At 31.8% G+C, this 26,274-nt stretch overlaps 2 protein-coding genes across 9 annotated transcripts in view; one reads left to right on the plus strand and one right to left on the minus strand.

Annotated features, from left to right (window-relative positions):
- Positions 1-3,906: 3,906 nt before the first annotated feature.
- On the minus strand, positions 3,907-15,542 carry LOC143053913 (uncharacterized). Of its 2 annotated transcripts, none has more exons than XM_076226716.1 (9): positions 15,402-15,542; positions 12,777-14,157; positions 11,657-11,842; positions 10,899-11,045; positions 10,353-10,457; positions 9,290-9,378; positions 8,453-8,523; positions 5,610-5,980; positions 3,907-5,197 (listed from the first exon to the last, which is right to left on the minus strand). In XM_076226716.1, the coding sequence occupies exons 2-9, from the start codon at positions 14,137-14,139 to the stop codon at positions 5,061-5,063; spliced, it is 2,469 nt and encodes an 822-aa protein (XP_076082831.1). In that variant the 5' UTR covers positions 14,140-14,157; positions 15,402-15,542; the 3' UTR covers positions 3,907-5,060. The 2 variants fall into 2 exon arrangements, with proteins under 2 accessions (XP_076082831.1, XP_076082840.1); XM_076226725.1 differs by having other exon boundaries at positions 15,442-15,463.
- A 14-nt stretch (positions 15,543-15,556) lies between these two features.
- Positions 15,557-26,274, plus strand: part of LOC143053871 (transportin-1-like) — a 32,687-nt gene continuing 21,969 nt past the window's right edge. For all 7 annotated transcript variants that reach the window (XM_076226665.1, XM_076226690.1, XM_076226676.1 and 4 more), the window contains exons 1-5: positions 15,557-15,714; positions 18,541-18,616; positions 19,246-19,502; positions 24,259-24,389; positions 24,590-24,671. In XM_076226665.1, the coding sequence (XP_076082780.1) occupies positions 15,598-15,714; positions 18,541-18,616; positions 19,246-19,502; positions 24,259-24,389; positions 24,590-24,671 (663 nt within the window). In that variant the 5' untranslated portion in view covers positions 15,557-15,597. The remainder of the gene's footprint in view (positions 15,715-18,540; positions 18,617-19,245; positions 19,503-24,258; positions 24,390-24,589; positions 24,672-26,274) is intronic.

The following is a 26,274-nucleotide window of genomic DNA, read 5'->3' on the forward strand; positions in this document are numbered from 1 at the left end:
TATTTGTTTCATTCTTTCTTATGTCATAGGCACTTATGGAAATTTATGTTTCTGTAAATATCTTAAAGTACACAATATTGGAATCCCTTCTCCCTGATGAATTTAGAGATGAGTGTTATACAAATAACCAAGAAAACCTATTTCCAATAGTACAATCCACTGATTTTCTAAATTTATCCATTAGCAGATACAATTTATAGATAATAGTATTAAAGTAAGAAGTTTTAAAGAGATTTCATTCAGTTACAAGAAGGATCTTTGACACAGCTGTTCTGTCATTCTTTGCTGTAGCACTCTAATGGCCGTCAAGTAACTTTGTTAACATATCTCCTTGTCTTGTAACATTATTTGGTCATCAGTATGATAATTTGTTAGAGTTTTGGCCTTTTATCACATACATTATGATAAGTGTTAAGCAGGCTCCTGTGATAGGGTACTCACTAAATAAAGGGGACAGTTGTCTCCCCAAGATTCCAAGCTTGTAATTGGATAATATAGAGACAAATCAAGGTAACAGACAGAAACTGAGGGAATTACATGAACTCAAAATAGGAGGAAGACTGGATGTGTCAACTGGGAAAGGATATAGACTAAATCAGTTATAACAGACTGCATAAAACTCACTTTTACTCATCACTTATTCTTTAAAATTGAGAATGGAAATGGGGAACGTGTCAAAGAGACAACAACCCGACCATAGAGCAGACAACATTCATTGCATTTGCATCCATTCATTGTCAGCGAACATTTACAAAAATTTCTGAACAACTGAGCCAAATTAAACCAAATGCCACAATCATCTGGTACCCGGATTAAAAAGGTCTAATGATCTTGCCTGCTAATCAACATGGCTGACATGGCTAAAAATAGAAACTAGGGCTAAAGATCAATATTTGTCTATTTTGGAAACTGCTACAGCTACAGATGGAAAAAATCTAACATGAGCAGAATTGTAATGACTGTCTGAATAAATTAGCCTGTAATGTGGTTATTGCAATTAAATGAAAAATTTTAATATATTTTTTTAATTTTTATGCCCCTGCTGTGGCGGAGGAGGCATTAAGTGTTACCCGTCTGTCCGTCTCTACTGTCCCAAACATCCTGGAAATTGGTTTCTATTCTCTAACTACCCGGTAAGTTCAAATTTTGCCTAAAAAAATACTGCTGCAACAGTCTTTTAATGCATCTTTTCTGAAACCACAACAGTATTTCATGAATCTTTATAGATGCTAAGGACATAGTAAGTAGATGTCTTTATCAGCAGAAATTATGATTCAATGTATTTTTTCTAGAAGTTATGCCCCTTTGAACTTAGAATTTTGGCATAAATAGACTGCAACTGTATGTCATCACATTGTAGATAATTAGGACAAAGTGCGTAAATGTACATATCCTCGAGAAATTTTTATCAGTTGGCAGTTATGAGTGTTTGGACCTAGGAACCTGTTGAGATTTTGTTTGTCCAGAGACAATGTAGTAGCTTTGGGTATGTGTGTTTGCAAAAATTATCAGTAAGACAAGATCTGTATATTCGAGTAATTGGTCTTTATGCATTTTATTATTTCAAAACAAAGAAAATGATAGTGGGAGTGGGGCATCTGTGTACTATGGACACATTCTTGTTTAGTGAGTGTTGCATTATATTAGTCTGTAACAAATGCAAGGGCAGAAATGAAAGACATCATGAGTAAATATTGTTGAATATTGTGACCCTTTCAAATTCATTTAATAATTCTGCTTGACAACAACATGATTACCCACTTGGAACAAACAGTTCACACAGTAAATCACAATATATCAAAAAGTCTTCCATCCGAAAAAAAGGACCAATTTATATACAAGTCCCCAAATAATCTATGTGTATAAACCAGTGATATTGTAAACCTTCCCATACCTACAAACTATAAAATCAAGGATTGTAGCTTCTTACTGCAAGAAATCCTTGATTAAATGAATGCAATATAGTAATGGTCAACAAATAGGGAGTATTCTAAAAATAAAATTAGAAAAACACAAAAACAAATAATGTGCTCAGAAATTGAGAAATTACTACGACTCCAGCAGAAAATAAATTCTTAATGGTGTTTCTGTCTTGATCAGATTACCTATGTTTAGTAAAGTAGATCAGAGCTAATATCTGTCTGATGTCAATGTTAAATGCAGTAATTTTACAAGAAAGTGTAAAAATTCCATTAAGATCCTCTAGAAGTTTTTTAGTTGATAATCTATGTGAAACCATTTTAAAACCTTTAAATGTCTAGACATAAAAATTTTATGTGTTCAAGTAGTACATGACTTACATGAAATGAATATCCTTGAACCTCTAAGGCGTCTAGAATGCTATATTTCATCCTTTTAAATAATCAAAACAATTCAAAAATAAAAAAAAATAATTAGTACTTGAGTTATGTATTACAAAGGAAATTATTTTGTTTTAATGCAAGAATGGACATGTAAGTGCTTTGTATAGAATATTACCATAAAAGATTTCTTGTGAAATTCCTGTTTGTATAAGGGACGACATCAAAAGTTCAATGTAGGATAAAAAACTTAATTCACATAGTTTTTTCACTGACCTCCCCACCCCCTCTTAACTTAATTTGGGAAAAATTGATTTACCAATAGGGATATATGTAAAAATCGATTTTAGATATACAAAACTTGCAGAATTTTAGCCCCACCCCCCAAACTATTTGATTTAAGTTTTTTATCCTACATCGATCTTTTGATGTCGTCCCTAAGATGTCTGCACATTGATTCATATTTACCAATGATGTCCTTGTACTGATGATATAATTTAGTAATTGTTATGTCAAGTTGGTTATATCAAAATCCCTGGCCTTGGTGTTTTTTTCAGTAATACAGAGATTTTTTTGTTATAATCAGATATTCAAAAAGCTAATGTCATTGCCACTACAATAAAAACATTCCTGTCTAGCATTCTGCTACATATGTCAAGAATAAAAATGTAAAAAAAATAATTAACTTACAAACTGAAAGAGAAAATGTGAAGTAGTGAACATATGACAAGTTATCTTAATAAAATGCTTCACTAAGCACAGCCTGATACGACTGCAGAGATTGAACCCTGAACAGCTGGGGCAAATTTGGACACAATATTCAAGCTTGATACTGTCTGAATTTGGATTGTGATCAAATTTTTTTCATAACATAGGTTTCTGACACAAAACAAATGTCAAGGTCTTACAAATCTATTGGGCAACACTGTGCAATTAAAGATTTCTTCTTGAAACGTTTCAAAAATTTGAAGAAAAAAAAGTTTAACCCCTTAAAAAAATTGGAACCCCCCAAACTTTTTATATCCCCCTTGAAGCAAAAACCCCCAACACTCAATCCCAGCCTTTCCTTTGTAGTATGGAATCTTGTAGTACAATGGCAGAGAGATCCATACACTTAAACACAAGTTACTGTATGGAAACTAGAAAAATGCTTGGGTTTGGCACTTTTATAGACCCTAATTTCTGCATGAATAGGGCAATTACCCCCAAACTCAATCCCAGCCTTCCTTTTGTGATATGGAACTTTGTGGTACAATGTCAGAGAGCTCCATACATTTGCACACAAGTTATTGCCCTGAAACTACAAAAATGCTTGTTTTTGGCCCCTTTTTGGCCCTTTATTCCTAAACTGTTGTGTGACACCATAGACCCCAAAATTAATTCAAACCTTTTTATTGTGGTATTTAACATTGTGGTACAATTTCAGAGCAATTGAAATACTTCATCTTGGCTAGCCAAGGCTTACAATCCACTCCCACTCTCTCAGTGAGTGGATCGTAACCCTTGGCTAGCGAAGATGGAAATACTTATTCACAAGTTATTATCCTGAAAGTAGAAAATGCTTGTTTTGGGGTCCTTTTGGACATGAAATTCAAACAAAACACAATTGAAACTTGAAGAACTTTTATTATGAAAAGTGTACATTGATGCATATTTTAGAATGTTATTGCATAGTAGTGTAACAGCATGATCACTTGACATTGACATAACTTTGCATGTAAAACTTTGAATAAAAAAATGGTTTATCTGGTATATTCATTTTAACTATTTCTCTTTTGCAAACAATAACTATAAAACATTTAGCTAAAACTCCATTTGAAGTAAAGGATAAATTAATAGATCAACAACTTTAAGAACTTTAAATCTTATTCAACATATGTGCTTTTTTAAAGTTGATCTTTTCTGTGATCAATTTATGTGAAAAAATCAAAACATAATCAATGGCAATAAAACTATCATATTTTTTATTTACGATTTGAAAATAATCTTGAAAATTAGAAATATAAGATTAGTATCAATACATGTAACATTCCACTCTTAATAGGAAGATAATTATTATTTAATTTCACCTAGACAATGTCTCACTGTTGTGAGTAGTATTTTTTTTTGTCATTGATGTGATGTGTTAAATTTACTACTGAGTCTGTGCTTGTAAAAACAAGTGGGTCATTTACATGTTAAAACTAAAGATTTCCTATAAAGAAGAATTAATAACACTAAAAAATAATTAAACATCTCTTTGTAAATAATAGTCCAAATTCAGTTATGATAACATTATATTATATAAACCATTCATTACATAGAAATCCAAATTGACAGAAAAGAATAAAAAAAATTCAATCCAAGGTATTTTTTTTGTAAATGATATAAATTCATCTGAAATATTTTATAAGGTAATACAGCCATGTTTATAGACTGTTTACTGGGAAAGGTTTGTGTGTAAAATTAGGGAAATCATCTGCCTTTATCTATTTTGTTTGGTAACTGAATGATTTTTAAATTTAATAAAATAAAAAGTAATAATAATGGCCAATAATAAATAAAGTAGAAATAATTTACTAAATTTTACATATGACCTATAACTTTGATCATATGAAAGATAATAAAATTGTGGACGGAAAACTGATTATCACATTGCTGCTTATAATACAATAAAGTTATCTATAACTTTTTAATACAAATATATAAGTATAAATAATATAAAAATAAAATGTGGACCAGCCACTCAAATATTCAATAACAAGAAAAATAACATGTCATTTAAGCCTCTGAATCTGGTCCAGGATGTTTCTTCTTCTTTTTCCTGTTTTTCTTCTTTCCTTTTTCTGGTGTCCCTTGGTTCATGTCAAGGACTTCTCCAGCAGATTTTACAATATCTAGTTGACTTCCTTTATCATCTTAAAATTACAAAATATATAAATAATAAAACATTAACATTACTTCATCATAACCAGAGTGATATGACTGGTTTTGTTTATTGTTTTTGAAATTTACAAAAAAAAATAAACATCTTTAGAAAGGTAAAGAACAGTTGACGCACTGAAATATATGATTATGACAAAATCATAATTCAAAAGTCAATTAGATCATGGGACTTACTATATTGGTAAAAAAGCCAATGGACCATTGCACTCATAACCATGGAAAATCCACAGAAAATGGTTAGTTTATAAAATACATGTAAAATCTCAAAATTATATTATTTACATGAAGAAAGCTTTTGTCTGTTTCATACAGACTTATTTTCAAATGAACTTTAATAGAAGCTTTGGGTTCTAAAGTAATCTATTAAAAGAAATAATTACATACCATTCTCTTCATCAACAACTGTAAATGTTGGATTATCTTTCCCTGGCTTATCATCATTTTGGTCAATAGATCCAGGAAGTGAAACATTTTCGTCTTCAAACCCAGCATTGATAGCACCTCTGCCAGATGTTCCTGATCCTGGTCTCAACTGTGATGAACTTGGACGAGAACCAGTCTGCTGTAGGGAACCAGCTGAGCCAGGCCTTGCATAAGGTGGCACAGGAGTTACTTGCCTTTGACTTGCAGAAGATGATGGCCTTACTGATGTTGCAGAATGCCTTTGACTGGAAGACAACGATGGTGTTACTGAGGAAGAAGACTGACTTCTAGGTGTACCTGCACTCTTTTGTCTTGCCTTCTCTGTAACTATTCTGAAATATATAATATTTACCAGTTTTTAAATACAACCAGGTAAACATGTCTAGCAACTGTATTTATAAGAAATAGTAACAAACATTTGAAATTCTAATGCAATTATTTTGTAACAATTGTTCTGATTGGATGACAGCAAGCGTAAAATTCTCTATCTCCTTGTATGTAACTAAGGAAGCCGACATTTTGAATTTCGGAATGTATTGACATGTTATTTCTACAATAATAAACAATAAACTCACTTCTTGCGCCTAAAAATCTTCTTTTTATCAAATTTTATTACATTCTGAAGCGGCACAGAAGCCAGAAAACGCCCGTTGTTTATGTTTGACGCCGGAAGCATACATATGACGTCACGTAGTGTAGGGACCAAAGAAGATAACATTTTTTCGCGGAATTTTTTTTAATGAAGATTTTACACTGAAATTATGATTGAAATTTAATTATGAACTTGTTTTGCATTAGAATAGAGATAACTGTATTGTATTTAAAGCTTTGCGGACGTCCATCGGTAGTTTTACTGTAGCAAATACCCGTTTACCTGTCTCCGCTCCGCGTCGCCAGGTAAACTAAATTTGCTTCAAATACAATACAGTTATCTCTTAATTCTACTGCAAACAATTATAGACTTTTATTAAGTAATTGATTATATATCGTTAAAACACAAGTGCCATACCAGGAACTTCATAGTGTCTAAACATAAAATTCAGTTCATGATTTTTAAATGTTAAGAACTTGTAAACTGTGCACACTTCTACAATATTGTAAGAATTATATGATCAAGTAATCATTAGTATAGCCCTCTAAATTTTAACCAGATGCTCTGCAGGGTGCAGCTTTATACGACCGCAGAGGTTGAACCCTGAACGGTTGGGGCAAGTATGGACACAACATTCAAGCTGGATTCAGCTCTAAATTTGGATTGTGATTAAATAGTTGACACTGCATAGGTTTCTGACACAGAATGAATGTGGTCTAATGAACTTAAAATTTTTGTTTTGCCTTTGAGCAATACACTATGCTGTTGAATATTAATCCTCTCAAAAATATGTTTGAAGAAATTATCTTTATATTTATGAAATCTGAAATGAGAGAAAAAATTGACCCCCCCCCCCCCCCCCCCCAATTTTTTTTTCACATCCCCCTTTCCCTTATTCCAAAACTGATCTCAATTCAAATTTCTAATGGAGTTTGCAACAATAACTACTCATTTAAATACATCATAAAATATCAAAATGTAAGTGCTTGTTATCACTGAATAGTAAAGATTGTTTTAATTTATCAGTTGGTAGTAAAAGTGAATATACATTGTATATTGTATAAAACAATGATTTAAGTTGATTCAACTACTATTCTGGACAAAGAAAGATAACTCAAAATAAATTTGAAAATTTCTTGCTATTGCCCTATATTGTGCAATTATATATTTCTTGCTATTGCACAATACTGTGCAATTGAAAATACTTGCTATTGCACAATACTGTGCAATTGGAGATTTCTTGCTATTGCGCAATACTGTGCAATCGAGAATTTCTTGCTATTGCACAATACTGTGCAATTGAAGATTTCTTGCTATTACTGAATACTGTGCAATTGAAACTTTCTTGCTATTGCACAATACTTAATACTTAATATAATAATTTTGGGTCCTGATTTGGACCAACTTGAAAACTGGGCTCATAATCAAAAATCTAAGTACATGTTTAGATTCAGCATATCAAAGAACCCCAAGAATTCAATTTTTGTTAAAATAAACTTGGTTTAATTTTGGCCCCTAATTCCTAAACTGTTGGGACCTCAACTCCCAAAATCAATCCCAACCTTCCTTTTGTGGTTATAAACCTTGTGTTTAAATATCATTGATTTCTATTTACTTATACTAAAGTTATTGTGCGAAAACCACGAATAATGCTTATTTGGGCCCCTTTTTGGCCCCTAATTCCTAAACTGTTGGAACCAAAACTCAGAAAAACAATCCCAACCTTCCTTTTGTGGTCATAGACCTTGTGTCAAAATTTCATAGATTTCTATTTACTTAAACTAAAGTTATAGTGCGAAAACCAAGAAAATGCTTATTTGGGCCCTTTTGGCCCCTAATTCCTAAAATCAATCCCAACCTTCCTTTTGTGGTCATAAACCTTGTCTTAAAATTTCATAGATTTCTATTCACTTTTAATAAAGTTAGAGTGCGAAAACTAAAAGTATTTGGACGACGACGAGGACGACGCAGAAGACGACGCCAATGTGATTCCAATATACGACCAAAAAATTTTCAATTTTTGCGGTGGTATAAAAAATACAAACCAAGAAACATAAAATATAACCATGTTGGTAATTACTGTCATGGGATGTTTTTAAAACTTGATGAAGTACACATTTCAGTTAAAAAAAACAGAGCAAAATAAATCTTTTATTGTATCCTATCCTTTCAATAGCTGTTTGTTCAAGATATATAGAGTTTAACCTCATACCTTGCATTGTTCAGATTTATCTCCTCGATTTCATGCATCTGACCAAGCATATCCATAAAATCATCTTCTTCCTAAAAAATATGTTTTGTTATTTTTTTAAATATTCTATACATCTCATAATAAAGGGAAACAAGTGAACTGTAAGAAATTACTCACTAAATGATACCCCCACTTCAAAAAATATGCGTTCAACAGGAAGATTAGTATTAGATGTCAAAACTAACTATGGTATAACATGCTTACATAAATGTTAATCAAAATGCAGGGTATTCTGGTTTGTTGAGGCTGAGAAAAATGTGACAAAAATATATAACATGGTTATTACTAGTATATATGCAAGAATATATCAGTTTACCAGTATATATTTAGTTGAAGAGCAATAAATGTAAAAGCATCACATGATAAAGCATGCTCACATGAAGCCTGATAACAAATTTCAAGAAGCTCTTACTTGTAGTTCATTAGCATAATATCTAAATTACCTCTTGTTCTGAGACGAGCACCTGTCCTAAGTCAGGAATCTGATGTTCATTGGTTGTCTTTTGTTGATGTGGTTCATAAGTGTTTATATATATAAGACCGTTGGTTTTCCTGTTTGAATTGTTTTACACTAAAGTAATATTTGGAGCCCATTATAACTTGCTGTTTGGTGTGAGCCTAGGCTCTGTGTTGAAGGCCTGACTTTGACCTATATTGGTTTACTTTTACAAATTGTGAATTGGATGAAGAGTTATCTCATTGGCACTCATGCCAAATCTTCTTACATCTTAGTCAACACTATCCAAGAGCAACATATCTACAGGATACTGGTACAGATCTTCATAATAACTAAATTACCTCAAATTCTGAGACTGACAAGTCAACACTATCAGAATCAGACATATCCACAGGATCAGGGTACAGATCTTCATAATAACCGTCTTCTTCTGTTATAAATATACATTTAAATATTTATACAAATTTAAAGGTTATGTGTTAACATATAGTTTAAAAAAAGTAATAGTGTGGAAGAACATGATTAATTTATCAGTAGTATTTGGCATTAAACCAGCTTACAGTAACTGTGAGTTCTCTTTATTCTGTGCTTTATGTTTAATATTTTTTTTGTATTTGTGCCACCAACCTATCATTGGAGTTGAGCTAATTACTACTTTTTTATCGTTTACCTTGTAATGGTACACCATTGTTCCAAGGTTAAGGGATGGTTGAGCGCTCACTAACAGGTTTAACCTCACCACATTCTTTATGTGTCAGTCCCAAGTCTGTAACCTATTTTAGTTCAGTGATTGCTGTTGGTTCATTTCTGTTATATTTGTTTTTATCTTAATTGTTTTCTCGATTGAATTGTTTCACATTTTTCATGCCGAGGCCTTTTATAGCCAATTATACAGTGTTGAATTTTCTGGTTGTTTAAAGGAGGGGCCCTATGGACGAAGGCCTAAGTAGTCAAACTACTGTAGCATTAGCCTGTCAACACTGAGGTTGTGATTTCAAATATTGCATGTGGCAGATGCGTTCGACTCCAATCTCAATTGACTAAGATTGTCAATTATCCAACTGAAGGTCATTGTCAATTATTCAACTGAAGGTCATTGTCAATTATCCAACTGAAGGTCATTGTCAATTATCCAACTGAAGGTCAGTGGTTTTCTTCAGACACTACTGCTTACTTCGCCAATAATAAACAATAATGACACAGACATTTGTTTCACCTTTTTGTTATTTTGATAGTAAAGTGCTTGGTATAATAAGATGTATCATATATAAAGAAGTTATGACTTGTAGTTGCTATAAAAATTTCAACAGATGTTTGAAGAGATACGGATAGACAGAAAAAAAAGTGGTGATCTAATGTCACCTCCTTCCTTGAGCATATTTGGAGTATTTTTTGTAATTGTACCTTGAAATTCTAACATAGATGGTTCATTCCAGATCCTCTGTAACTCTGGTTTGGTAAGTACTTTCTGTTTAGCAACTCTTTCACTTCTACCATTTAGAAATATCCCTACAAATTGTCATTTGGGAACAATACAATTATTTCTCAGAATGCAATAAACATAAAAAAAATGTGAAGGAAAAAATGTCGAATGGATTTTATTTAGTTATACCTAAAATAAATTCTTTTCTGAATCATCTACTACCAGTACATTTAAACTGTGCAAAAAAAGATCCTTACATTCAATATTATCACTTCAATATCTTTCTTGGGCATGATGATTAATGATTATTAATATACACTCAATGGACAAAAAAATATATAAATTATCAATTAATAGAGAGGAAAATACACAAAATAAATTTTTAACTTACAAGGTAACATTCCTAAATAAGACAAGTTTCCAAAAGTGAAACAAATAACTCCTATGGCCAATATCCATAATTTCTTGATGTGTTTTTTTCACGGAATATTTGAAGGACAAAAAATATTTACTTCAAACAACCTTACCCATGCAATACATTTTTAATAGCATTCTTCTTTTCATTGGATTTATCAAGATAAAGTCATAATCTCTCTGTGCTAATCTCTTAGCAAATGCTGGCATCACAGTCAGGAATTGTTTTGCTGTATGTCGAATGGAATCTTTAACGCTTTCTGAAAAGAAAGAAGATCATTTCTGTATTACAAAATGTTCTTCATTGAATTTCCTTTAGTGAATTAGTCTTTAATGGTAACACATAGGAAGTTTGAAAAAAAATAAACGTTTGATTTAGAATTGTAATTTTAAGAATCTTTCACTTTAATAAGTATGTCTATCGTTTGGATGGGTTTCTCTGCTATCAAAAAAATCTAAACAATTTCTTGCAGTGTTCTTTAAAGAAAAGGTTACATGTTTAAAAAACATCAATATATTTTTTTCTGAACGAGTGAATGAAACCTTTATCAAGAAATCTTGATTCAGATATAGAATGAGAATATTTCAAAGGGATATGGATATATATATTTTACTTTGCACTACACTAATATGCTAAGTGAAATTATTGAAAGTCCAATCTCAGAAGGTTGCAGTTCACATTGTGACAAGTTTCCCAAAGTACTGACTCCAAACTAAACAATTGATGCAGGAAGCAGCAAACACCAGTCTGATTTAAAACCAAGTTGGCTCTATTAAATATCAGATCAGCATCAGTTAAGGATATGTCAAGATTTTGTATAATGTAAGATGAACCTCCATTAAGAAAATGTTCCAGGTTACTGGTACCTACCTGCAAACAAAGATTTCTGACACATGTTGGAATGGACTTCTATGATCTCATCTAGTAAATCTAACATGGTTCCATGTAGAGCATCACCTAGGTATTCTGCCTCCCTGACATAAGCATTCAATATCTGTATCTGTTTAGAGAGGGTGTGGACGGGAGCAAACATTACAGGATAGTCATACATCTTCTCTGTAAATAAAACAATTCATTCTTCAGTAATTAAATAATTTATTAAGTATTAATATGACTAATATAGAAAAAGGGTAGATTGTTGAGAAGACAGTAACCCAATGACAAAACATTAACCAAAGGAAAAAATGCAGTCTGCAAAAACAAGTTCCTATGCAATATGTCAAGCGCTAAATTGCCCTAAGGCTTTAAAAATTGTTCAGTTGTTATATGGAAAATATTCTTGATCACTCCACTCTAGTTTTTGTTTACCATAAACTGGTAATTATATTCTGGTGTCTTTGTCAGTTCACATGTGTAAATGAATTATAATTTTACAAATTGAAAAAAATTTCTGCTATCTTCAATAGTACAAAGGTCATTGAAAGTAAGGTAGGATAATACATGTACATGTACATTGCATTATGAGATTAAAATATTTTAACATGAAAATTTATCAAAAGTTTTGGAAATTCATTCCCACCAACCAATTATTTAAAACACAAGAATATGTGTCCATATAGGACACTATGCCCAACTTGCCCTATCATATTTACGTTATCACTCAGTGAACTGTGAAAATTTGTCTCAAAACTCTAATAAGGCATATTCAAAATAAGTTATTTCTATGTTGTGTATTGTACTGTTGTTTCTTTGGGTGTTTTTTTTTTTGCCATAGCATTGTGAGTAAGTTTTCGACTTATGAGTTCAAGTGTCTCATTAGTATTTCACCCCTCTCTCTTTAACATTGTGACGAACAGCGTTCTACATTTCAGATCAATGTGACAGTAACCTCTTAGAACACTTTATTTAACCAAATTTTTTTAACCCATTTTAAATAGACAGATGGACAGACTAGAAAACATAATGCCCTACTTTTATCAGATATTGCCATAATTTTTTTTTTATATCAACAGAGATGAAATGTTTCTTAACACAAAAGATATGTACTTACTCAGTAGTATTTTTGCATGTAAAAACATTTTCAGAAACTTCCTTGATTCATGACTCAGTTGTCCATCAGTGGATGTTGAAAATGTTGGCCATATTGGTATATGTTTACAGTGACAGCGGTATAGACACTGGTTAACAATCAGGTACATAGTAACACACAACCAAGTAAGAAGCCATACCAGAATAGTAACCATTATCAACCATCGGCTGTATTGGGGAAGAAGCCATGGATTGTCTAAAGTATAGGCATTATACGATGTTTCTAATGTTCCAATAATTCCTGCTGCTCCAAGACTTAAGAAAGTCATTATCAACAATATGTTAAAACATATTAACCTGAATGGTCTTACAATGACAAATAATAGGGCATATAAAAACAGTAGGATTGTGACAGCTGTTGCCTGCCCCTCAACATTGTGAAATCCTGCTATAAAAACAATAACAAGTGACAACTTTACAAGCTGCATAATTGCTCTATAGTAAATACCCCAGTAACGAAATGAAGAGAAAAAGTAAATATCACTGTGCATCCAAACTTTGTTCAAACCAATCTTATATTCTGTCTCCTTTAAAAGTAAGTATGCCTCATGGTGTTTAGAACATGATCCCATTGCTTCAGTTCTTGACCTGTATATTATGTAGATTGGAACAACCAAAAATAAAACAATGTAAAAAAATATACCAAACACAAGGTAACCCCAGTGACTTCCTTGGAAACAACCAATGTCATTCATAACATCCACATTCTTATCTTCATTACAATGGAATATATGTCCAACGCTGACACCAATAGGTAGAGTAAGAAGCTGGACAAATATCAAATATATCCTTCTCATCCATGCTGTCTTGTTTAGAAACTGACGATCTTTCCTAACCCATAATGTAAGGTAGACAGCAACAAATATACCAATCAAAAAAAGTACACATCCCCCTCCAGCCAGGGCAAATGTAGAAAAACTCATTGGTACAGTGGCGCTAGGAGTGTAGTAACTCTGTGTACTAACATAAGCATCTTTGTAGACCTTGATGAACTCCCAGACATCAAGGTTGAATATGAAGAAGAAGTATGACTTTGCTATCCAGCTCCCTGACCAAGTCCACCTTAATGCCATGCTTTGTAGTAAGGCAAAAATCTGCAGAAAATCAAATGTCAGTAAAAGAAGATCCTGCCAAAGTAAGGAAACCTGTCTCCTCTTTTTCTCCTCTATTTCCAAAATTTCTTCTTCAAAATCATCCATAATGTCATCTTCATCTGGGAAATGAATCGACCTAGATGCATTTTTATCTTCTGGATGAAAGGTTAAATTTGTCTCGAACAGCAAAGGTTCAAACTCTTTCTTCCTTACAATCTTTTTAGAAGTCATTTTCTTTTCTGTATCTTTCTAAAAATATAAATAACCGATATCAGACTAGAGGGCATAAAGAGACAGCAAGTAATTTAATCATTAATAACCAATATATAGACAATAAACAATATTTATTAGCACAAACACATTTACATTAAATGATCATGGCATACAAAATTAAGACAATAAACTGACAATAGTTAAATTGATTATAATTATATTAGAGTGACAGTGGTATTCACAGCGAGGGAAAAAAAAGACTATAAATATCGACAGTTAACACATTATCAATGTTTATGAACAAATAAAAAAAGAACACAAACAAAAATAAGGTTGCATATAAAAGAAATACAAGATATACAGATGTTCTCAATAAAAAACAATCATTAATATACTTGATGGTGATTTTAAAATAACTGGTAGACTGCTATTTAAAAGTGCTGTCATATGCCTCAGTGTTATAGCTGACTGTAATTTAATAATATTGAAATTAAGATTTATATTAATATTTTGTATATAGGTATCCCTCAATGATATATAGCCTGGACAGATTGAGATATATATATACCAGATTGGAGAGTAGTAATGCCCTTTACCTTTAAGAACAAAACAGTTATTTTCGGCTACCGTTAAACGTCAAATAGGTTAAAATAATTATTTTACGGAAATTCATCAAATCCTTTTTTTGTCAGAGGTCTCACATAATTATCGTTAAATGTGATTTTTCGAAAAAAGTTGATTTTTGTATCGTCTAACAGAACGTGTGTTTTATTGTCATGCACCAAAAACTACAGTAAGTTAACGTAATCAAAGCATAGCTGCTCTTCATAGAAATTGATCCAATATCCACCCATTTAGGTTGATTGATTGTTGGTTGCTTTACGCCGCATTAGCACAAAAAGGCTACATCGCGGCGAGTAACACCCATTTAGGCGCGAATCATATCTCTGGTCTTACATTGATACTGTGCTATGTACGCAATGTTTCCAGTTATTTCGGAAATGTTTTTATTCCAGGGATTATTTGACTATATTTTAGATTTTAACAATATATTGGATTTATTCCCTAGTGTACCAATGTTGGAGAGATTTACGTAATGGTGAATTTTGTGAATGTAATGTTGAATCAGCCTGTAGGCTAATTATACTGGCTAATTATACTCAGAATAAAAAATTATTTGTTTGGATGTCTTTACAAATTACAGTTGAGAGTTATCCTTGCCTAATACAACTGTATCACAGAACCAATTATACAGTTAATTGAAATTTCTATAGATGTACCTATTTCATTAAGTAATCAGATACGTTGAAACTAAAGTACTTTTATTTCTCGTATTTCTCGTTACATTTTTGTTTTTTGTTTACCAAGCACCTGCATCCACCATTTTGGCGTCATAGAGTCGTTAATTTCCGTATACGTTCGGAAAGGAAATAATTTATTTACGGAAGCACACGAGTGAACAGCGCAAATTCATCCATGGGACTTCAAACCAAAATGGCGTGGCAGCCAGAGGATAATGGTCTCCAACAGATATTGCAGCTGCTGAAAGAATCTCAGTCACCAGATAATGCCACTCAGAGAAACGTTCAACAAGTATCCTTTAGAATTTATTGAAAACATATTCCCAGAAGTTGTAAAAATCGGAAACAAATGTCTATATGGAAGCACGTGTATCGCGTTTACATTTATTTGCCACCCGTTATATCAACTAATTATTTCCATTTTGACATTATTTCAGTACTTTAAAGCATCTTCGATATAAAAAATGTAAAGATCATAAACAACATGATTTATTTTTTCCCTTTCTGGATACTTCAAAAAATAAAATATGTGTCATACTGTTCAAATTATGTCTCTTTTCAGTCTTGCCTTTGGGGCAGAACATTTTATATTTAAACCATGAAAACAAAAAGATATAATGTAGAAATTGATTAAATAAAAAAAGTTAGAAAAATAAATAGGACAAACCTGTATATCTGGCATTGTTAACAGTCCTACTCAGAGTAGTAAAATTCCTTTGTCACTTCTCGGCTCGACTTTTGAAATAAAAGTCTTCTTTTCTTTATGTTCTGTGGGAGTTTGAAATATAAAGATTTAAGTCAAATGAAACGAGTGACTTGAAAAATAATGTTTATGCAATTCATGTATATATAATAAACTAAGTCTTTTGTGTATGATTTTATAATTTTTTTAGTCCAAACTCTTGAAAGGCTATTATATTTTTTTTCTTTGATGCCTTACTTCGACGTCATAATGCTGAAGCCGCCATTTTCGGTTGGACTTTGAGAGCATATTTTGCTCTCAACTTTGAGACCCAATTTAGCCATCAAATTTTCATTGAAGGCTAAAAAAAATTGCATATATAAAAATTCTTACCTTTTATGTGTTTGTTTGTGCAAAATATTTCCAATTAATCCCTACAGAAATAATAATATAAATAATTCCATCCGAGGCAGGAACATGTCGACTGCATTTTTTAAAACGTTTATCTGATTTCTTTTTAGGAGATTGTAAAATAATTTTTACACCAAACTTGGTAAAATTTAGACCGACCCGAATTTCCGGAACCTTTGTTTTACATTAACCGGAAATTCAGGTCCGTCAAAATGTACAGAGTTTGGTTCAAAAATATATTTTATACTCCTAAAATGAAGCATCTTAAGGAGAAATCAGCTAAACGTTTTAATAAAGCAGTAAATTCCCTCTCAAAGTCCAACTGAACATATGAGTTTGGCGTTATGACGTCGAAGTAAGGCGTCAAAGAAAAAAATTATAATAGCCTTTCAAGATGTCATAATTATTTGGACTATAATTTTTTATGCAACCATATCCTATAATCTCCAAAAAAAAAAATCTCTTGCTGTTTAATATGAAGTGTTTATATTGCAGCTAATTAATTGTCGTGTTTTGAAGCCATATTTTACCAATTGTCATTTTAGTGAACAAACAACAAAGAAGCATAGATATCGAGCATGTGTATAACATGTACAATAATGATTATATAAGATAATAGTTTATTTCAATGACAGAACGATGTGCATTATGATCACCATCAAATTTTTACGAGAAAGGTCACACTGAATTCACTGCATTTGGAAAACATTTATCAGCGAATTGTTGACTGGAAGCAAACATTTAAAAAAAAAAGTAAATTTCCTCTCAAGTTAAACAGATTATAGAATTTTCTTCAGAAAAAAGTATATGTACATAAGTTTTAAATAAAAACTAGCCATTTAGGCCAGACCAGATTAATACCTCGTTTGTCAGATTTCCCAAGTGTTGTGAAAGGTTTACGAGAAAAAAATTACTTTTTCCAATAACCTGCTTCCAGTATTGAACCGTGCGCATCATTACGAGAAAGAAAAAAAACTTTTTTCAAAAACCTGCTTCCAGTATGGAACCGTGTGCATCATTATCAAAATTTTAATCAGTTGTGCGTTTTAAAGTAATGTTATACAGACACGGCAATTGACATCCAACACAATCTAGATCTAACATTCACAACGTTTTATAATTATGGGTAAATATAATGTGACATGCATTCTAAATGTAACAGTAAGACAGGAGTAGAATATGTGTAGTTACAGTGGTTTAAACCCAGGCTACGGGCCTTACTACCAAACATCAATGGAAAATGTTTTGGATAATTCATTTTAGACCCATATGTTCATTACAAGGGGTCTGAGCAAGACCACAATGTCGCTTCCGAATTAGAAAATTTTAATGATGACAATATAACATACATGATGAGAATACTCCGAAGATGGCGGTACATGCATTAAAATGCTCCGCAATGATACTGTTGTATAAGTTTTAAAGTTTATGGTCTAGTGGTTAAGACCAATTGCTACAGTGCTGAAGGTGTCCCGAGTTCTATCCTCACTCTGGGTGCTAAAAATATCAGTACATCAGAAGGGTGATTTTCATCCTTTCACGCACATCTCTGGTACCCAGGCTTCAGCTTCCTCCGCCATAATAACAGATTCTGCTCGGTGTCCTAACACTCCCTTGTGTTGGGGTGAGGATTGTCTTTGTAAATAAGTTAATGACACATGAAGAGCTGAAATGGAAAATTTTTCAATCATCTAAACTCTTTTCATGTAGGAAACCTATGGGCTGTTTAATGGAAACAAAATAATAAAATGAAGAAGTTCTTAGTTCAACTATATCTTTTCAATTTTTATACATTCTCATTTGTATTGATGCAACATCATCATCATTGACATCAACATTTTGAAAACACCAACTCACGTTACTGTTGTATGACCTCAGTAAATTATCAGTCTTTATTTCACTGGAACATCTAAGGACATCTTTGTAGTTCATTACAATCAATGACAAACTTATTTAGCAATACATTCTCTAGCTAAAGATAAATAACATCTAGAATTTGAAATAAGATCCTTAACAGCAACCAAGAAACTAGAAGAGCTGAATAAGTATCCTGATTTTAACAATTACCTTATTTTTGTGTTAACAAAGTTAAAAACTGAAGGTATGTATTAGTTGTCAAAACCATTATATATTCAATATACTTGTATTAGTGGTAAATTCATATTGTAGAATACAATTTTCATTTGAAACGTTGCTCCAAATATGTCTTCCCTCAAGGGAGAAATTATCAAACAAGCTTTATTAGTGATTTAAGTATGGCATACAAAAGATATTATCCAAAAGGCAAAGCTTGTCTTATTATTGTAGCAAAGACCTCCATAGTTTTCCTTTAGTACTAAGCTAAATACTTATGAGCATTAATTCACTTGTGTATCAATATTATAAATTGGAGAGGCTCACATTATATAGTCCATTTGACTTCTATAAATCTTGAGAAAAGAATTCTTAAAAATTCATTTTTACAAGTAAACATATTTTTTTCTTGATGTATGTTAATGTATGATAACTATGAACTCTGAATAAGAATATTATAAATCTGGCCAGACTGGGCCAGTAATACATAAAGTTACACATGACAAAAAGTTGTTCTTCAATTCCAATGACGTAAAAGGATGTGTGGATTATTTATAAATTAAATAAAAAGGCTTTTACAGAAGGTTTTAAAGACAGATATGCCTGACAGGCTTTATTGTAGCATTTTGTTTCATTATATGGGATTTTCTTTTACAGATGATCCCACCAGGTCCCTCAGTGGATTAATTCTGAAGAATAATGTCAGAGCTCATTTTGAAAAGTTTCCCTCTGAAGTCACAACATTTATAAAACAAGAATGTTTAAACAATATTGGGGATCCCTCTCCTCTCATCAGAGCTACCATTGGTATCTTGGTAACTACAATTGTAGCAAAGGGAGAGCTGAGAAACTGGCAGGAACTTCTACCATCCTTATGTAACAGTCTAGACTCTGATGATTACAATGTTTGTGAGGTGAGTACAAACATTACTATTATTCTTGGTCTAGTAAAATGACTCCAAGTAAAGGGTTCAGAGTATGCTTGTATTTTGGCATGTGGCCAGTTGTTTATTTTAGGGGAGAAAAAGGGGGTGGGTCACTTTAAGTCTTGATTCTTCATGCAATGCGTGTTAGAAATTTATTAGGGTCTACATTTATCAGAACTTGTTCTGTAAATGATTTAAATAGCTCCTTTAACAAATAATAAAATGTCTTGATTCATTAAGCTTATCCCTGGTAATAAAGTTCCAAACAACCATAAGAATGCAGAAATATTTTCTTTAGAATCTGTTGTGTTTTCTGTTTATCATTATGTAACAAGTTTTGCTTCCACAAAACTGTTTATATAAGTTAAGTATAGACTATGCATAAACAAAATGATATACATTTGTACAGGTGTGAGATTCACATACTTGTTCCTAACATTTACAAATGTTATATTTTCACCAACAGTGAATAGGAATTGTGTGTGTAAAGATATTCATTGTTGATATATTTGTTTTGGTAGAGAACATAATGTAATTGATAGATTTCCAATATAAGGCACAAAGATAAATTTTATTTCCAATTAGATGTGCGAGATAGAAATTGATTTGTACTACTGAAAATGTTTTGAGTTATTGTCTGACTATCTGTAGATGCTATCAAGCTGAATGTTTAAACTATTTATGGAAATAGTTTGAATAATAGGTATTTTATTGAAATGGTTTAATACATACATGCTTCAATGATGATTTAACAGCATTTTTTTTTGTCAGGCCATATTATTATGTCTTTGATACAAATTACTGAGTCTTTGTGTCATCTGGCTTAAAGCTTCATTGATTAAAGATTTGATCCCCCTGTTATAATCCTACATTGATGACTTGCAGAAATTTGATGCCCATTATTTAGATGATTGTATTTTCATATCAGCTTCAGTTATTACCGTATGCATATCATGTATTGAAAGAGATTGATTATTTTTGCCCCTGTCAAATCTCTTATTGATAATCTGTGTCAAAAACCATGTTTTTGTGGGGACATTGTTTTGTCTAGTTTGTATAGTGTGACAGTGTTGTTCAGAGTTTTAGCTACTTCACATCAACACACAGTTATGTGAAATGCAGAACTTAATTCTTTTAGCAAATGTTTTGAACGTCAATTACCTTGAGCTCTATTTAGACTTTCACAAAATGTACTCATGTCATGATCTCTAGTATGACTTGCAAAAAAATGTACTCATGTCATTCTGTATACAGCACATGTAGTACTTCCCCAACATGTTGAAAAAAGTTAAGCCAACTTAACCCATGTTTGCTGTTGTGGAGTTGCTCATTGTTGAAGGCTGTACACTGACCTATAATTAATAATAACAAATTCAATATTTATAGAGCCCATTATATAATAACAACAATTAATCTACGTGCTTCACATATAGTTGTCAATTTCTGAGTCATTTGGTCTCTTTAGGAGAGTTGTCTCATTGGGAATCATACCACATCTTCTTATTTTTATATTGAAACATTTAAGAAATGACTGTAATATTTTTTCTGTCTATTCGCGTAGCGGGTTATTTAACAGTGTGCACCACATTTTTTATGTTATTTCGAATAGACAGAAAAAATATTACAGTCATTTCTTATAATTTAATTCTAAATTCCATTTTAAACGGTAAAAAACCATGAAAAAACGTTGATGACGTCACGGTCACATGACTAAATTATGTCTATGGGCTCATAACAAAATAACGTCAGCCAATCAGAAGACGCGTTACATCCAAAATTAAATTATTAACAATTAATTACTGAATCATGAAGAATGGTTCTGAAATTGAAGAAGAATAAGTTGTGTTTCTTTTATGGTTTTTCATGTACATTCATAACTAAAATATGTTCATGATTGGGTGATGCTTAATTGACTGATGCAGGAATGTTTGCAATAATAGAATATATAATACAATTGCTTTTGAGAGTTTCAGTATGTTGATAATAAAGAATGACTTATGACAATGCAATTAAAAACAGTTTATATATCTCAATGCCTTGTAATTATGTTAGCTGGTATGTGTTACACATGCCAGATTTCTTGTTTTTGGAATATTAGGGGTAAAATTGGAAATACAAAAAGTAAAATTTTGTTGTGCAATATAACCTAGGTAATTTGTATTTATTTTCAATGCATATCTTGTCTAAAACTGAAGTCCTGTAAATGGTGTTTAAATTACAGCTTTTGTAAGATATCATTGTTTAAAAGTTGTTGAAAAGTCCTTAAGTTTAAAAAAGCTGACATGCCATAATTTTGAAAATTGTTTTAATGCAACGAGAGGACTGGTCCCTTTCATGTCATGGTGTAGGGAAAATCATTGGGAACAATTGCGGTTGTTTAAGGTTGATTTTAATGCATCAACAGTTGCCTTAGCATCAGTCTTCACGCTGAACTGCTAAATCTACAGGCCCGCAGCTCAATTTTAGAAAATTTTTAGTTAGATTCTGTTGGCCTGTAGGTCTGATTTTTACAGTCCCGAGAGCAATTTTACCAGCCTGGGCTGCCTGGGCTGCCACTCGTCGTGAAGACTGTAGCATGTGACAGGACTAATGACTTCCATGTTTTGCACTTTACATGTTCAAACTAAGAAGCCAGTTCTCAACATTCTTCTGTTTAAACATACATATTGCATGATGGGTGAAACCAGTGCAGTTAAGAAGATACAACTTGGTTAATTAATTGAATATATTGTTGGCAGTACATGTTGTTATACTTGATGATATCTGTAAGTTGTTGATGATCTTTAAACATGCTAATAAAAACAGCATGTGGAAATCTATCTTCAGTACCAAATAGCTTACATTTTGAAGATCAGTGAAATTTTATTATTTGAAGGAGTCATCAAATGACATGTACACAAACAATTTAACATTCCTTGTTAGTTCCTGATGGTTATGATAAACTCAAAAGTTACATGTAAATTATAACCTTATTTTCATACATTTATACCACATCTTCTTTTATCATGTATATCTAGATATTACATTATTTAAACACTGCTTAAAAGGAAGATTTAAGAAGTCTTGTATAAATTAACTATAGATGTTTACAAGTGGTTATTTACTAGTTACAGCTATTCCATTGATGAAGCTGAGGTTTAAAGAGTTTGTAGAAGTTAATAGATATATCATATGATTGATTTTAAACCCAAGTGTCGGAATTACATTGACATTTTTCCATAGGGTGATGTATTATACAAATAGATTTATGTATATGCAGAATTTAGCCTTTATATTTGGTTAGGTTAGGAATCAATACAGTTACTAGAGGGAATATTGATCTAAACTAAAAGCTGGAGGCTTGATTGATTTTGTGGTTTGTCCATTAAAACTTCTTAATTGTATAAACTTGCCAGAAAAGTAGATATTTATGTAACACTTGGTTTCTTCATAAAAATGTCTATTTGTTAATTATTTACATATCCTTGACAGGGTTAAAGGAAAATGCATGATTAAAAATCGATGAAGTTCTAAATACAGTAGACGAGCTCAGTTCGGTAATGATAGAGAAATTATTATTAAAATTGGTACATACTATTAATAAAAAAGACAACAAACTATGCTGCTGTTCTTGGCCCTCTAAATTATAAATGGAATATGTCCTTTACACAGCAAGCTAACAATGTGAAATCAACCCAAAACTATAATATAGAAAGTGTGAAAAGTTTATTTCTAATTTCCCGTTTTTTGTTGACTCAGCAAAATAAATAAGCTCCTGAAATTTGATGCTGTAACTTAAGTTTGTTTTTGTTTTCCTATTAAATCCAACTCTATAACATTGCTGGTGCAGACAACTTCAAATTCTAATTTTGAATTTTTTGTAATCAAAGGAATTAATATCTGAATGATATTTAAAACTTTATACTTGCAAAAGAGTTTCACCTTTACTTTCAAAAGATTTTTTTTATTAGGGCTTAGTATGTTCTTCCTAATCTTAAAATTAATTCATTGGTTGATTTTATAATCTTAGGCATTTTCAATTTCTTTATAGTACATGCATGTATAAATGAAAGGAACTTAAGTTAGTGATTTTTGTTGGAATCTGACACCCTGTCAGTTTGTCTTGTCATCATTCTGTTGAGCTCAACTTATCCTAAACCATCAGATGAATTTGATGAAACTTCACTCAAGTCATTTCTTGGTCAACATCCAGATGGAGGAAATAATTGCAGATTTATCAAATTAATCAAATGTTGATGACTTAGTCGGCACAACTTCATAAGTGATGAGTACCATCTGAAAATTTGAATGAAGAAAAAAAATCAGTCACAATAAAACTGGCAGATTTATTTGATTCAGATTTTCTTTCACCTTTTCAGCTTTACCCCTCTAAACCATTTGTGTATTCCACTAAAATATCAAGGAAAACTATCATGTTTGTTGACAGAAGACCTCCTTAATAGTGGTAGAGTTGACCAGATTTGAAAGTAATACTAAGTTTGTTGAAAGTTCAAATGTAAAACTTACAATACTGTGGATTCATTTAATTTTTGTGGGTTCCAATTTTCTTGGATTCAGGAAACTTGCATGTTGGTGGATATTAAATTTTGCGGTTTTGTTGAAGTCTGCACACTAGCATGTAGAAAATTTGTAAATTCGTTGACCGTTAGATTTCGTGGTTCATCTGTACTCACGAAATCAACAAAAATTGGTATCCAAAGAATAATAATGAATCCACAGTATTTCATTTCTTATTTATTTGCAGGGAGCATTTGGTGCTCTTCAGAAGATTTGTGAAGACAATGCTGAAGATTTAGATAATGATAGTACTAGACCATTGAATATACTCATTCCTAAGTTTCTACAGTTCTTCAAGCATAATAGTCCTAAAATCAGGTAATTAGTCAACATTTCAAATTGGTAAATTATTATTAAAACATTTCAATTACATTTTATGTATATGCAAAGATAAAATATGTATTCTATGATTTCTTATTCTACACCATCTAAATACCATATAAACAGTTATATTAATGTCATAATTTTGGTTATGATTAAAAAAAAAAATCAATTAAAATGTAAATTTCTAATTTCAGGTCCCATGCAATTGCCTGTGTAAATCAGTTCATTATCAGTAGAACCCAGGCTCTAATGGTTCATATAGACAGCTTTATAGAGGTAAGGATTTTCACTTTTACCCAAAAACTTGTTCTTTAAGTTAACTTTTGAACTTGTTAGAAATTTAATGACCTCCAATTAAACAGACATTGAAGACCGTACTTTGACCTATAATGATTTCCTTTGCAAATTGTGACTTGGAGAAAGAGTTGTCTCATTGGCACTCATTCATGTACCACATTTTTAGCTCACCTGTCCCGAAGGGACAAGTGAGCTTATGCCATCACTTGGCGTCCGTCGTCGTCTGTCGTCTGTCGTCTGTCGTCGTAAACTATTTCAAGAATCTTCTCCTCTGAAACTACTGGGCCAAATACTTTCAAACTTTAACTGAATGTTCCTTAGGGTATCTAATTTATAAATTGTATCCGAAGTTTTGATCTATCAACAAACATGGTCGCCATTGCTAAAAATAGAACATAGGGGTCAAATGCAGTTTTTGGCTTATAACTCAAAAACCAAAGCATTTAGAGCAAATCTGACATGGGGTAATATTGTTTATCAGGTCAAGATCTATCTGCCCTGAAATTTTCAGATGAATCAGACAACCCGTTGTTGGGTTGCTGCCCCTGAATTGGTAATTTTAAGGAAATTTTGCTGTTTTTGGTTATTATCTTGAATATTATTATAGATAGAGATAAACTGTAAACAGCAATAATGTTCAATAAAGTAAGATTTACAAATAAGTCAACATGACGGAAATGGTCAGTTGACCCCTTTAGGAGTTATTGCCCTTTATAGTCAATTTTTAACCATTTTTCGTAAATCTTAGTAATCTTTTACAAAAACCTTCTCCTCTGAAACTACTGGGCCAAATACTTCCAAACTTTAACTGAATGTTCCTTAGGTATCTAGTTTGTAAATTGTATCCGAAGTTATGATCTATCAACAAACATGGTCGCCATTGCTAAAAATAGAACATAGGGGTCAAATGCAGTTTTTGGCTTATAACTCAAAAACCAAAGCATTTAGAGCAAATCTGACGTTGGGTAATATTGTTTATCAGGTCAAGATCTATCTGCCCTGAAATTTTCAGATGAATCAGACAACCTGTTGTTGGGTTGCTGCCCCTGAATTGATAATTTTAAGGAAATTTTGCTGTTTTTGTTTATTATCTTGAATATAATTATAGATAGAAATAAACTGTAAACAGCAATAATGTTCAGCAAAGTAAGATCTTCAATTAAGTCAATTTGACCAAAATTGTCAATTGACCCCTTAAGGAGTTAATGCCCTTTAAAGACTTTTTTCACAATTTGTTCATCATGTTGACTTACTTTAAAAAATCTTCTCCTTTGAAACTGCTGTATCAATTTCAGCCAAACTTAGGCTAAATGAGTTTCAGAGTATCTAGTATAAATTTTATATTTTATTTCCTTGTATGTCAAGAAACATAGCTCCTATGGCTAAAATAGAACATAGGAGAAAATGATTATTTTTTTTGGCTTTTGAAGAAAATAGGACGATCCAAAAAACATTTAAATAAATTGAAAAGCCAAAATAATCATTGATGAGAGATTTAACCAAAAGAATTAAGGTGAGCGATTCAGGCTCTTGAGAGCCTCTTGTCTTATATCTAACCTATATATAGCACTACATTTTCAAG

The sequence above is a fragment of the Mytilus galloprovincialis genome, chromosome 1, assembly GCF_965363235.1.
Source record: "Mytilus galloprovincialis chromosome 1, xbMytGall1.hap1.1, whole genome shotgun sequence".
NCBI lineage: Eukaryota > Metazoa > Mollusca > Bivalvia > Mytilida > Mytilidae > Mytilus > Mytilus galloprovincialis.

What these genes read in the sequence shown, in the direction of transcription:
- LOC143053913 (XM_076226716.1), bottom strand. Translation starts at nt 14,139, where the DNA reads ATGACTTCTAAAAAGATTGTAAGGAAGAAAGAGTTTGAACCTTTGCTG. An exon ending in ATTAAAAATGTATTGCATGG is followed by an intron (nt 10,458 to 10,898) that starts GTAAGGTTGTTT and finishes GACAATTTGTAG; the next exon opens with GGATATTTCTAAATGGTAGA. An exon ending in ATCTATGTTAGAATTTCAAG is followed by an intron (nt 9,379 to 10,352) that starts GTACAATTACAA and finishes TATTTATAACAG; the next exon opens with AAGAAGACGGTTATTATGAA.